This window comes from Aotus nancymaae, unplaced genomic scaffold (assembly GCF_030222135.1).
Source record: "Aotus nancymaae isolate 86718 unplaced genomic scaffold, 86718_ANA_hifiasm-v0.15.2.pri h1tg000003l, whole genome shotgun sequence".
Lineage (NCBI taxonomy): Eukaryota > Metazoa > Chordata > Mammalia > Primates > Aotidae > Aotus > Aotus nancymaae.
In genome coordinates this window covers 56,307,526-56,320,438 of record NW_026988414.1, presented here as the reverse complement: position 1 = coordinate 56,320,438, position 12,913 = coordinate 56,307,526, and the positions used below count along the sequence as shown (strand labels likewise).

Below are 12,913 nucleotides of genomic sequence, written 5' to 3'. Positions count from 1 at the left end.
ACTATCACTTAGTTCAGGACCTACGCCTTATCAATGAGGCAGTAGTACCCCTGCACCCGGTAGTCCCCAACCCATATACTTTGTTATCTAACATTCCCTCCAATACCTCCCACTTCACAGTTCTGGACCTCAAGGATGCCTTCTTTACCATCCCTCTACACCCTGAGTCGTATTTTCTCTTTGCTTTCACCTGGACTGATCCAGACACTAATCTGTCACAACAGCTTACCTGGACAGTTTTGCCCCAAGGATTCAGAGACAGTCCCCATATTTTTGGGCAGGCCTTAGCAACTGATCTCAGCTCCTGCCCTCTCCAACCCAGTTTCCTCCTACAATATGTGGACGACCTTTTACTCTGTAGTGCTTCCCTCTCCCTGTCTCAACAGCATACAGCCACGTTGCCGGTGTACTCACCATCAGAAAGACAGGACCTTATGTTAAGGGGTGGAACCAAGTCTGACCAGGGCTGGATCTTCCTAAATAATAAGATCGCCCTTCCACGGGAACAGGCTCCTAAAATTATTGCCGAAATCCACCAATCCTTACATATAGGGCCCAAAGCGTTACACCGCTTTGTGCAACCCCTCTTTTATTCACCAGGTTTGCAACAGACAATTGAGCAGGTACACAAAACATGCGTTACTTGCTCTAAGGTCTCATCTCAGGGAAGCTTGAGACTGCAGTTTCACACCCACCAAATGCGTGGCAATCTGCCGGCTCAGGATTGGCAAATTGATTTCACCCATATGCCCACTCACAAAAAACTTCACTACCTCCTAACCTTTGTAGATACCTTTTCAGGTTGGATTGAAGCCTTCCCTACCTCTCGTGAAACAGCAGCTATGGTAGCATCCATTCTTATTCAAGAGATCATCCCCCGCTTTGGCCTACCTGCCACCATCCAGTCAGACAACGGTCCAGCGTTCATAGCCCAGGTAGTCCAGCTGGTCGTCAAGTCTCTCAACATCTCCTGGAAACTACACATCTCCTACCACCCTCAGTCATCAGGTAAGGTCGAATGGGCCCACGGCATTCTCAAAGACCATTTGGCCAAACTGACCATTGAGGTAAAACTTTCTTGGCCTACTCTCCTACTCTAGCCCGGATCCGAGCCACCCCACGGGAACCAACGGGCCTTAGTCCCTTTGAGTTGCTGTATGGCCGACCCTTCCTGGTCTCTCATAATTTCCCAGTGCAACCACCTCCCCTAGCCACTTACCTTCCCTATCTGTCTCTCCTCCGCCACTTACTCAGGGAGCATGCAGATCGTGCTCTCCCCGTTGTTCCAGGGCCTGGAGACACACACCCGGCGGCACCCTTCAGCCAGGTGACAGTGTTCTCCTCCGGGAGCTCCAGCCAGGATCTCTGCAGCCCAGGTGGTCAGGACCCCACATCGTTATCCTGACCACCCCCACGGCTGCCAAGCTCCTGGGTCACACCCCATGGTATCATGTGTCCCGCCTTAAACCAGCACCGCAGAATGACCAGTGGAAATCCAAATCCCTGGGCCCCACTCGCCTTCGCCTCACCCGCTGCCCCTGCCCATCAACTCCTGATCCTTCAAATTCTCCTCATAACATTTCTTCTAATATCTCCCCTTAAAGCCAGCCCCTACTATGCCTGGCAATTCTACTTGCAGGAATCCTGGAAACAAGGCCCCACCACTAGAACCCAATACAGCGCTACCAGCTCGTATGTGAGAAGTTGGACGTGTCCGACTCTTCAGTCGAGGTGCCAGCCGACTGACCTGTCCCCCTTACTTTGCCCCTATTCAGCAGGAAGTAGTCAGAAAGAGCGGTGCCCTCTATTTATCATCAAAAGGTCGGAATGTAAGGTTGGCCGCGTCGTGGAGAGTTTGGACACGCCTCCTCCCCTCGCCGGGAGCTCGGACACACCTCCTTCCCTTGCCGGGAGCTCAGACACACCTCCTCCCCCTGCCGGGAGCCCGGGGAAAAAAGCCCCATCAGGACTTACCTGATACCATCCAGGCCCCACTCCCTTCCATCTGGGTCCCACTCCCCTCCATTTTGTCCCACCCACCTTGGCCACAGCCAATCGGATGCCTCCACTCCCTATAAAACCCCGTGCCTGAGAGGAGTCCGGGCAACTTCTCCGGCCCTTCCTGTCCGGACCACAGAACCTCGTCTGGGAGCCTGAATAAATTCCCTTGCATTGGATTATTTTCATGCTGGCCTCAGTTTCTCCGTTTTGTCTTCGGCGAAAACAGACCTTACACAAATCATAAACAGCTTTCCAACATCAAGATATTTCCTTCTATAACATCAATTTTTTTTTTTTTTTTGAGATAAAGTCTCACTCTGTTGCCTAGGCTGGAGTGCAGTGGCATGATCTCAGTTCACCACAACCTCCGCTTCCCAGGTTCCCAGGTTCAAGCAATTCTCCTGCCTAAGCCTTCTGAGTAGCTTGGATTACAGTGGTGTGTGCCACACACCCAGCTAATTTTTTATGTTTTTGGTAGATACAAGATTTCACCACATTGTCCAGGCTGGTCTCAAACTCCTGACCTCCAGTGATCCACCCACCTCGGCCTTCCAAAGTGCTAGGATTACGGCAGGCGTGAGGCACTACGCCCAGCCATAAAACATCATTTTAGACAATTGCATAGTATTACATTGCTTGGATTTACTGTTATTTAACCACCTTCCAGATATTAGACATGTCAATTGTCCCCAGTTTTTTCCTATTTTTAAGCAACAGTGTGATCAACATTCTTGTAGTAGTTAAATATATGTATGAAATCTGATATTGAACTCGAGTTGGAAGAGGCGAGTCCGGTCTCAAAATGGAGGGCCATGATCCAAAGGAACCAGAGCAGTTGAGAAAACTGTTTATTGGTGGTCTGAGCTTTGAAACTACAGATGATAGTTTAAGAGAACATTTTGAGAAATGGGGCACACTTACAGATTGTGTGGTAATGAGAGATCCCCAAACCAAACGTTCCAGGGGCTTTGGTTTTGTGACTTATTCTTGTGTTGAAGAGGTGGATGCAGCAATGTGTGCTCGACCACACAAGGTTGATGGGCGTGTAGTGGAACCAAACAGAGCTGTTTCTAGAGAGGATTCTGTAAAGCCTGGTGCCCACCTAACAGTGAAGAAAATTTTTGTTGGTGGTATTAAAGAAGATACGGAAGAGTATAATTTGAGAGACTACTTTGAAAAGTATGGCAAGATTGAAACCATAGAAGTTATGGAAGACAGGCAGAGTGGAAAAAAGAGAGGATTTGCTTTTGTAACTTTCGATGATCATGATACAGTTGATAAAATTGTTGTTCAGAAATACCATACTATTAATGGGCATAATTGTGAAGTGAAAAAGGCCCTTTCTAAACAAGAGATGCAGTCTGCTGGATCACAGAGAGGTCGCGGAGGTGGATCTGGCAATTTTATGGGTCGCGGAGGAAACTTTGGAGGTGGAGGTAATTTTGGCCGTGGTGGAAACTTTGGTGGAAGAGGAGGTTATGGTGGTGGAGGTGGTGGCAGCAGAGGTAGTTATGGAGGAGGTGATGGTGGATATAACGGATTTGGTGATGGTGGCAACTATGGAGGTGGTCCTGGTTATAGTAGTAGAGGGGGCTATGGTGGTGGTGGACCAGGATATGGAAACCAAGGTGGTGGATATGGTGGCGGTGGTGGAGGATATGATGGTTACAATGAAGGAGGAAATTTTGGCGGTGGTAACTATGGTGGTGGTGGGAACTATAATGATTTTGGAAATTATAGTGGACAACAGCAATCAAATTATGGACCCATGAAAGGGGGCAGTTTTGGTGGAAGAAGCTCGGGCAGTCCCTATGGTGGTGGTTATGGATCTGGTGGTGGAAGTGGTGGATATGGTAGCAGAAGGTTCTAAAAGCAGCAGAAAAGGGCTACAGTTCTTAGCAGGAGAGAGAGCGAGGAGTTGTCAGGAAAGCTGCAGGTTACTTTGAGACAGTCGTCCCAAATGCATTAGAGGAACTGTAAAAATCTGCCACAGAAGGAGCGATGATCCATAGTCAGAAAAGTTACTGCAGCTTAAACAGGAAACCCTTCTTGTTCAGGACTGTCATAGCCACAGTTTGCAAAAAGTGCAGCTATTGATTAATGCAATGTAGTGTCAATTAGATGTACATTCCTGAGGTCTTTTATCTGTTGTAGCTTTGTCTTTTTCTTTTTCTTTTCATTACATCAGGTATATTGCCCTGTAAATTGTGGTAGTGGTACCAGGAATAAAAAATTAAGGAATTTTTAACTTTAAAAAAAATATATATATATATATATATATATATGTATGAAATCTTAATTATGTCCCAATAATTCTTTTTTTTCTTTTCTTTTTTTTTTTTGAGGCTGAGTCTCACTCTTTAGCCAGGCTGGAGTGCAATGTCATGATCTCAGCTCACTGCAACCTCCGCCTCCCAGATTCAAGCAATTTTCTTGCCTCAGCCTCCTGAGTAGCTGAGATTATAGGCACACACCACGACACTTAGCTAATTTTTGTATTTTTTGTAGAGATGTGGTTTCACCGTGTTGGTCATGCTGGTCTCGAACTCCTGACCTCATGATCTGCCTGCCTTGGCCTCCCCAAGTGCTGGAATTACAGGAGTGAGCCACTGCACCCCACCTTTTTGCAGTGTTTTAAGAAGGATGCTGTGAATAAGCATGAGGTGTTCAAGTGTCATTAAATGTGTGGGGTGGAGCACAGGGTATACATTTGCTGTGAGAAATCATGTTAGTACATACATTGCATTATCCAAAAATGATGGCTAATTCCCTGCCTGGGTGGGGATTTTTATATCATAATGAGGCAAAGGGTAACGATTGGTCATTCTTCTGCTCTTTTGCAATTGCAGGTAATAGGGTTAACTCCTTTGAGTAAGATTCGTGGGAGGGTGGCTCACGCCTGTAATCCTAGCACTTTGGGAGGCCAAGGTGGGTGGATCACCTCAGGTCAGGAGTTCAAGACCAGCCTGGCCATCATGGAGAAACCCCATCATTAAAAAAAAAAAAAAAAAAAAGATTCATGATATGATGCTGCTTATCCTAATTTCCTTGAGGTCTCTGTTAGCAGGGATGGTGCCAGTAGAGGAGGTGGTGCAATGTCTGGTAGATGCTGGATTTGGAAAAAATGCATTAGTGGTGGTGGGGGCTGAGTGCTGTCCCTACTGTCTCACCTGCATCTTCATGTTTATTGTAGCATTATTCATGATAGCTAAGCTATGGAATCAACCTGTGTCCAACAATGAATGAATGGGTAAAGAAAATGTGGTAAAGATAGACAGTGGAGCCAGGCACAGTGCCTCAGGCCAGTAATCCCAGCACTTTGGGAGACCGAGGCAGGCAGATCACCTGAGGTTTGTAGTTTGAGACCAGCCTGACCAACATGGAGAAACCCTGTCTCTACTAAAAATACAAAATTTAGCTGGGTGTGGTAGCACATGCCTGTAATCCTAGCTACTTAGGAGGCTGAGGCAGGAGAATCACTTGAACCCAGGAGGCAGAGGTTGCAGTGAGCCGAGATCGCAGCATTGCACTCCAGCCTGGGCAATGAGAGCAAAATTCCATCTAAAAAAAAAAAAGATACACAGTGGAATTTAGCAATAAAAAGTAATGAAATCTTTCCTTTTCAGTAACATGAATGAAGTTAGAGGACATTTTATTTAGTGAAATAAATCACGTACAGAAAAGTCAATACCACATGTTTTTACAGACATGTGGGAGACTAAAAAATATATTGAGCTCACATAAGTAAAGAGTACAATTATGAGTATTAGGGGCTGGGAAGGGAAGACAGGAGAGGAGGATGAGGAGAGGTTGGCTAATGGATACAAAATTACAGCCAGATAGGATTAATGGGTTCCAGGATTCTGCAGCACTGTAGGGCAAATATGGTTAACTATAATTTACTATACAGTTTCAAAAAGCTAGAAGAGAAGATGGTATGTGTGGATTTGTGTCCCCACCCAAATCTCATGTCAAATTGTAATCCCCGATGTTGGAGGAGAGGCCTGGTGGGAGATGACTGGATCTTGGGGGCGGACTTCCCCCTTGCTGTTCTCATGATAGTGAGTTCTCATGAGATCTGGTTGTTTAAAAGTGTGTGGCACCTCCCGCTTCATTCTCTCCCTCCTGCTCCAGCCATGTGGGACGTGCCTGCTTCCCTTTTGCCTTCCACCATGATTGTGATTTTCCCGAGGCTTCCCTACACATGCTTTCTGCAGACCCTGCAGAACTGTGAGCCAATTAAACCTCTTTTCTTTTCTCATGATAACTTGGTGGCAAAAAGAATAAAAAATAAAAATATAAAAAATAAACCTCTTTTCTTTATAAATTACCCAGTCTCAGGTAGTTCTTTATAGCAATGTGAGAATACAGAGGATTCTAGATGTTCACAACATAAATAAATGATAAATGGTAGAGGTGATGAATGTGCAAATTACCCTGAATTGATCATTGCGCATTATATGCATGCATGGAAATATCACTCTATAACCCACAAGCATGTACAATTATTGCAAGTCAAATAAAAATAGAAGGAAAAAATATGAACATTGATAAACATGTCTCTGAAGAACCTGTAAATGTGACCTGGCACAGTCTTCCCGCCCTTGAAAACCACAAACCTATGAGACAGTGATGGAGAAGTGTTGCTGAGTGCCATAGACAAAAAATGTTTGTCAAGCACTGCTGGGGGTGAAGATCTAGCTGTCAGTGTGTACCTGAACCATACGCCAAGAATTAGTCCTGGCTCACACCTTAGGGCAGCTCTGAGTCCCAAGACACGTTTCATCACCCTATGGGGCTGCACAACACTAGAGCCCATGTGTCCTATCCAGCTGTAATTTCATATCCAATAATGAACCTCTCCTCTTCCTCTCTTCCTTCTCCCCTTCCCATCCTCTAATACCCACAATTCTACTCTCTACTTACTGTTTTAGGAAAACTTATCAAAGTGTTTTTCCTCTGCTTTCACAACACCACGACAATAATCACAGAAGAAGATTCTGTGACCAAAGGTGTGGCTTTTCCTCACACACTGAGCCGCACACACTAGCTGGATGTCCTCCAATTCAATTCCAACATGATCTTCCTGGAGACAGTTTTGGATCCCACAGACTGAGGACTCAGCCCTGAATAGTTCCATTCCCTACCAGTCACAGAACCTCTGACCCTCCAGCTTCAAGTTCCCACGACTCTCTTTTTGGGTTCTATTAATTTGCTGGAGTGACTTACAGAACTCAGAGAAACACTTACTTATGTTTGCCAGTTTATCATAAAGGATATTGCAAAAGATACAGATGTAGAGATGCATAGGGCAAGGTATGGGGAAAGTGAACAAAGCCCCCATACCCTCCCCCGGGTGCACTACTCTCCAGGAACCTCCATGCATACAGCTATCCGGCAGTTCTCCAAACCCTGTACTAGGGTTTTCACAGACACTTCATTACATAGGCATGACTGACAACTGTGTAGAAACGTGATTGGACAAAAAGCACATGATCTAAACCCAGCAAGGCCTGTCCAGACTTGACTCAGCCTGGGTAGCATTTCTTCCTCTAGAGTAGGGAGCAGGACCCTCTCTGGAATAAGGGTTGTTTGACCCACAATCAGATTAGAGCCCCGCCATGGACAGGTAAAAGGAGAACAGGAGAAGGTCAGAGAGAGACCTTTAGGTCTGTTTAGACCTGTTTCCCAAGGCCTAAAGTGCCCCACCATTTTAACAAGGATGATAGGAGGTAGTAGCCAGGAACTCCGGCAAAAACCAATACATATGTCCTAACACCACAGACATCCAAATGAGTGTTTGCCTGTTCTGGAACTTTGCTTTGTGGCACATGGTGGACATTTAGTAATTATTTATTGAACAGTGGTCAAAGTGTTTGCTTTAGGAGGCAATACACACATTTCTTATAAAGACTATTCCAAATACACTCTTTTTTGACACAGGGTGTTGCTCTGTCACCCAGGCTGGAGTACAGTAGCACAATCACAGCTCCTCAACCTCCCACCTCAGCCTCCTGAGTAGCTGGGACTACAGGTGCATGCCACCACAGCCAGTTAATTTTTGTATTTTTTGTAGAGACAGGGTCTTGCTATGTTGCCCAGGCAGGTCTCAAACTCCTGAGCTAAGCAATCCCCCCACCTCAGCCTCTCAAAGTGCTGGGATTACAGGCATGAGCCACTGCAGTCTTTTCTTACATGTTTTATGTTTATTGTATCTTAACTAAGAAATAATTTCCTATCCTGAGGACATTACATATATCCTCCCGTATTTAACTTCTAAACGTTTTTAAGTTTTGCAGGAACAACAATTTTTAATCCTTCTAGAATTTATTGGCCCTGTGAATTTACTGGTGTGTGAAGTGAAAATCTAATTTGTTCCCATATACATAATGTAGCTTAGTCCAAGCTTGTGCTGCTTGCTGACAGCCAGTAAGTTCAGAAACAAGGTGTTAGGGCAAGGAAAGTGACTTTATCTTGGAGAGCCGGCAGACAGAGAAGATGGCAGACTGGTGCCCTAAAGCAGTGGTCCCCAACCTTTTTGGCACCAGGGACCGGTTTTGTGGAAGACAATTTTTCCACAGACCAGGAGGGAGCAAGAGGAGGAGGTTGGTTTGAGGATGAAACTGAATCATCAGGCATTTGTTAGATTCTCGTAAGGAGCCTCTCTGAGATCCCTCACATGTGCAGTTCACAATAGGGTTTGGGCTCCTATGAGAATGTGGTGTCACCACTGACCTGACAGAAGGCAGAGCTCAGGTGGTAATGCTTGATCGCCCACTGCTCACCTCCTGCTGTGCAGCCCACATCCTAACAGGCCACAGACCAGTTGCAGTCCATGGCCTGAGCGTTTGAAACCCCTGTCCTAAAGAACCCTCTGAAGTCTATATGAATTTTGGGATCCTTTTATATTAGGGGAAGGGGAAAGAGAGAGGGGATTGAGATAAAAAGGTGACCAATGTCTACAGACATCTGAGTGGCAGTAAGGGTTAACTTCCTTGTCCTTGGTCAGGTCTCAACGCTTTTATAATTTTTTTTTTTTTTGAGTCAAGGTCTCACTGTAACCCAGGCTGGAGCGCAGTGGGGAGATCATGGCTCACTGCAGCTTCAACCCCCCGTGCTCAAGTGATCCTCCCACCTCAGCCTCCTCAGCAGGTTTTGGTTTTGGGTTTTTTGTTTTGTTTTTGAGACAGGGTCTCACTTTGTTTCCCAGGCTGGAGTGCAATGACATGAACACAGCTCACCACAGCCTCAATCTCCTGGGCTCAAGCAATCCACCTGTCTCAGCCTCCCAAGTAGCTGGAGCTATGTGTTCACCCAATCACACCTGGCTAGTGGTTTTGCTTTTTGGTTTTATGTTTTTGTAGAGATGGTGTCTTGCCAAGTTTCCCAGGCTAGTTTCAAACTCCTGTGCTTAAGCAATTCTCCTTCCTTGGCTTCCCGAAGTACTGGAATTATAGTAGTGAGCCACCTCTCCTGGCCTAAATTTTTAACATTAAGTTTTAATAGTAAACACTGTTACTTGTTCATACGTCCTTCCTATCTCCTTCATGGTCAGGAAAAGGGACTATTTTGTTTTCTTTTTTTTTTTTTTTTTAAGACGGGGTTTCACCATGTTGGTCAGGCTGGTCTTGAACTCCCGACCTCAGGTGATCCGCCCGCCTTGGCCTCCAAAGTGCTTGGATTACAGACGTGAGTCACCACGCCCAGCCGGGACTATTTTCATCCTTGTTTTAAAATTAACCTATAAACTAAATTCCTCCCATAGTTAGCATGGCCTATGTGCAGAGATAAGCAAAAGAAGTTAACCTAAAATCTATCATTCTGGAAGGGTAGCATTAGGAGCAAAATGGAGTTAGTCATCATAGGCCTTTTTTTCACTGTTACAATAACAAATTGTTTCAGCACCATTTATGGAACAATCCACCAATGAATCTACAACACTAACTCTATCACATATAGTGTTTTCATGCACTTGGATCTGTTTCTAGGCTTTTCCCCATTACATTGGTCTGTATAATATTGTGCCAATATTATACTTTCTTGATTACTATAGCTTTGAAATAAAACTTGACATCTTAAACTTGATAGGACAGTTCTCCCATCTTCTTCAAAGATCGTTTCACAAAATTTTGATAGGAAATCTATTGTTATACTCAGATTACAATCTGGAATTTTGCATTGCATCAAGTGTTGTGAATTGTTTCTATAGAATGTAAGAGAATTGCCTCTTTATTGTTACCAAATGTAATGTTTATAGATGACCTGCAAAATTATCCTTCCATTTATCAAAGGATTCCAGTAACAGGAATTTATTGCTCAATATCTCTGAACAAAAGATGTTTTTTAATTTATTTTTTGCATGGGTCATTCACATGGTTCAAAAACCAGGAAACATTAAAAGCACACAGTCTCCCTTCTATATTTGTCCCCATCTGCCCAGTTCCCTCACCTCCACAGGTCATTCCTTTTCTTAGTTTCTTATGTATCTTTCCAGAATTTCTTTATGCATATATAAGCAAAAATAAATACAAACCCTTATTTTTCACAATTTTTTCCCAAAAACGTGTTCTCCATCTTGTCTTTTTCATGTATAATATATTTTAAGGCTTTTTGCTTAACAGCACATAGGAGGCTTCTAAATTTCCTTTCATTTGATTTTATCTGACATACATATGTATGTATTTAACCAATCCGCCACTGATAGACCTTTGGTTGTTTTCTGCCCCTTGCTTTTGCAAGTAATGCTGCAATAAGAAACCTCGTACAGACACTTTTTTAAACATGTGTAAGAAATATCTGTCCCATATATTTCTAGAAGTGAAATTTCTGGGTGAATAATTTTGATAATTGTTGGTAATTTTGATAGATATTACCAAATTCCACCCATAGACATTGTACCAGTTTAGACTCTCACCAGCAACATACAAGAATGTCCAGTACCACACAGACGCATCCATAGAATGTTATTGTTGGTGCTCAGAAAACAATACCCCAGAATGAAGGCCTCAAAGCAAAAGTTTTTTTCTGACCGTCTCCTGCCCTCCTATCTCTCAGTCCCATTCTCCCACAAGACTGGTCCTAGAAACTAGAGTCCTTCTTCCCCAACGTGGGTCATAGAAACCAGAACCCCTTTTCTCCAACCAGCCATAAAACCTAAAAATCTTACTCTAACTTTCCCTCTGCCTTTCTGTCTAAAATCTGGTCATAAAAAATTATCCGACCTGCCTTGTTTGACTGTAGGCCATAAGACCCCCATTCCAGAGAGGATCTTTCCCCATACTTAGAAGGAAGGAAAGCATGCTCAGAAAGGCTGAGAAGAGTCCAGACAGAGAGGCCTTGATGGGTTCCCCCACTTGGTCTATTAGCATTAGATTAGATCATTTTTGTCCACTCATATTTCTCTTTTTTTCTTTTGAGACAGAGTTTCGCTCTTGTTACCCAGGCTGGAGTGCAATGGCTCGATCTCGGCTCACCGCAACCTCCGCCTCCTGGGTTCAAGCAATTCTCCTGCCTCAGCCTCCCGAGTAGCTGGGACTACAGGCATGCGCCACCATGCCCAGCTATTTTTTGTATTTTTAGTAGAGATGGGGTTTCACCATGTTGACCAGGATGGTCTCGATCTCTTGACCTCGTGATCCACCCGCCTCGGTCTCCCAAAGTGCTGGGATTATAGGCGTGAGCCACCGTGCCCGGCATTGTCCACTCATATTTCTAAATGGCTGACCATACATTGTTGAACCTGAGCACAAAAATGGGCAATTTCTCCCCTTTTCCAGCTAGAACCATACAGGGTGTTGAAGAGAAGAAGCAGGTCCCTGCTGTGTCAGAAACTCTTAAGAAAAAATGAAAGAATTTTGCAGAGCTGAAGATCAAGCACCTGAGAAAGACGTTTGCCCAAAAGATGTTTTGAAAGGCAAAAAGGAAGCTTATATGAAACAGCAAAGCACTATCACAAGGAATATAGGCAGATGTACAGAACTGAAATTCGAGTGACGAGGATGGCAAGAAAAGCTGGAAACATCAATGTACCTGCAGAACTCAAATTGGTGTTTGTCATCAGGATCAGAGGCATCAATGGCGTGAGCACCGAGGTCCGAAAGGTGTTGCAGTTCCTTCACCTTCATTAAATCTTCAGTGGAAATATTTGTGAAGCTCAACGAGGCTTCCATTCACATGCTGAGGATTGTAGAGCCATGCATTGCATGGGGGAACTCAAATCTGAAGTCAGAAAATGAACTAATCTACAAGCATGGTTATGGCAAAATCAATAAGAAGCAAATTGCTTTGACAGATAATGCTTTGATTGCTCAACCTCTTTGTAAATATGGCATCACCTGCACGGAGGATCTAATTCATGAGTTCTATACTGTTGGAAAACACTTCAAAGAAGCAAATGACTTCCTGTGACCCTTCGAATTATCTTCTCCAGGAGGTGGAATGAAGAAAATGACCACCCATTTTATAGAAGGTGGAGATGCTGGCAACAGGGAGAACCAGATTAACAGGCTTCTTAGAAGAATGAACTAAGGTGTCTACCATGATTATTTTTCTAATCAGATCAGTTAATAAACAGTACTTGCTCTCAAACTGAAGAAAAAAAAATGAACAATTTCCCCTGTATCTATATATCTTCATTCAGAAGGCTCCCATATAAACATGTTAAATACATTTGCATGCCTTTTCTCCATTTAATCTGCCTTTTGCAAGTTGATTTTTCAGTGAAATTTCAGAAGGCTCTTGGCCCCTACGTTATCAAACCTTGGGATTTTTGCCAACCTTCCAGGTGTACACATTCTTTACTCATTATTTTGTTGTTCTCACAGAGGCAGAATATGAGTTGCAAATGCTATTCCCCAGTTCTTTTTATTTTAGGTACTTCTTTTTCCTGTCTTTGGTTTTATTTTTGTGCAAG

At 44.1% G+C, this 12,913-nt stretch overlaps 1 protein-coding gene and 1 pseudogene across 1 annotated transcript; both read left to right on the top strand.

Annotated features, from left to right (window-relative positions):
- The first annotated feature begins 2,769 nt into the window (after positions 1-2,769).
- Positions 2,770-4,249, top strand: LOC135274909 (heterogeneous nuclear ribonucleoprotein A3-like). The gene has a single exon (XM_064376337.1). It carries the CDS (start codon positions 2,804-2,806, stop codon positions 3,869-3,871), a length of 1,068 nt encoding a protein of 355 aa, XP_064232407.1. The 5' UTR covers positions 2,770-2,803; the 3' UTR covers positions 3,872-4,249.
- A 7,720-nt stretch (positions 4,250-11,969) lies between these two features.
- On the top strand, positions 11,970-12,528 carry LOC105718046 (large ribosomal subunit protein uL30-like; annotated as a pseudogene).
- The last annotated feature ends 385 nt before the right edge of the window (positions 12,529-12,913 follow it).

Excerpts from the sequence above, each read along its gene's own strand:
- LOC135274909 (XM_064376337.1), top strand. The coding sequence starts at position 2,804 with ATGGAGGGCCATGATCCAAAGGAACCAGAGCAGTTGAGAAAACTGTTT.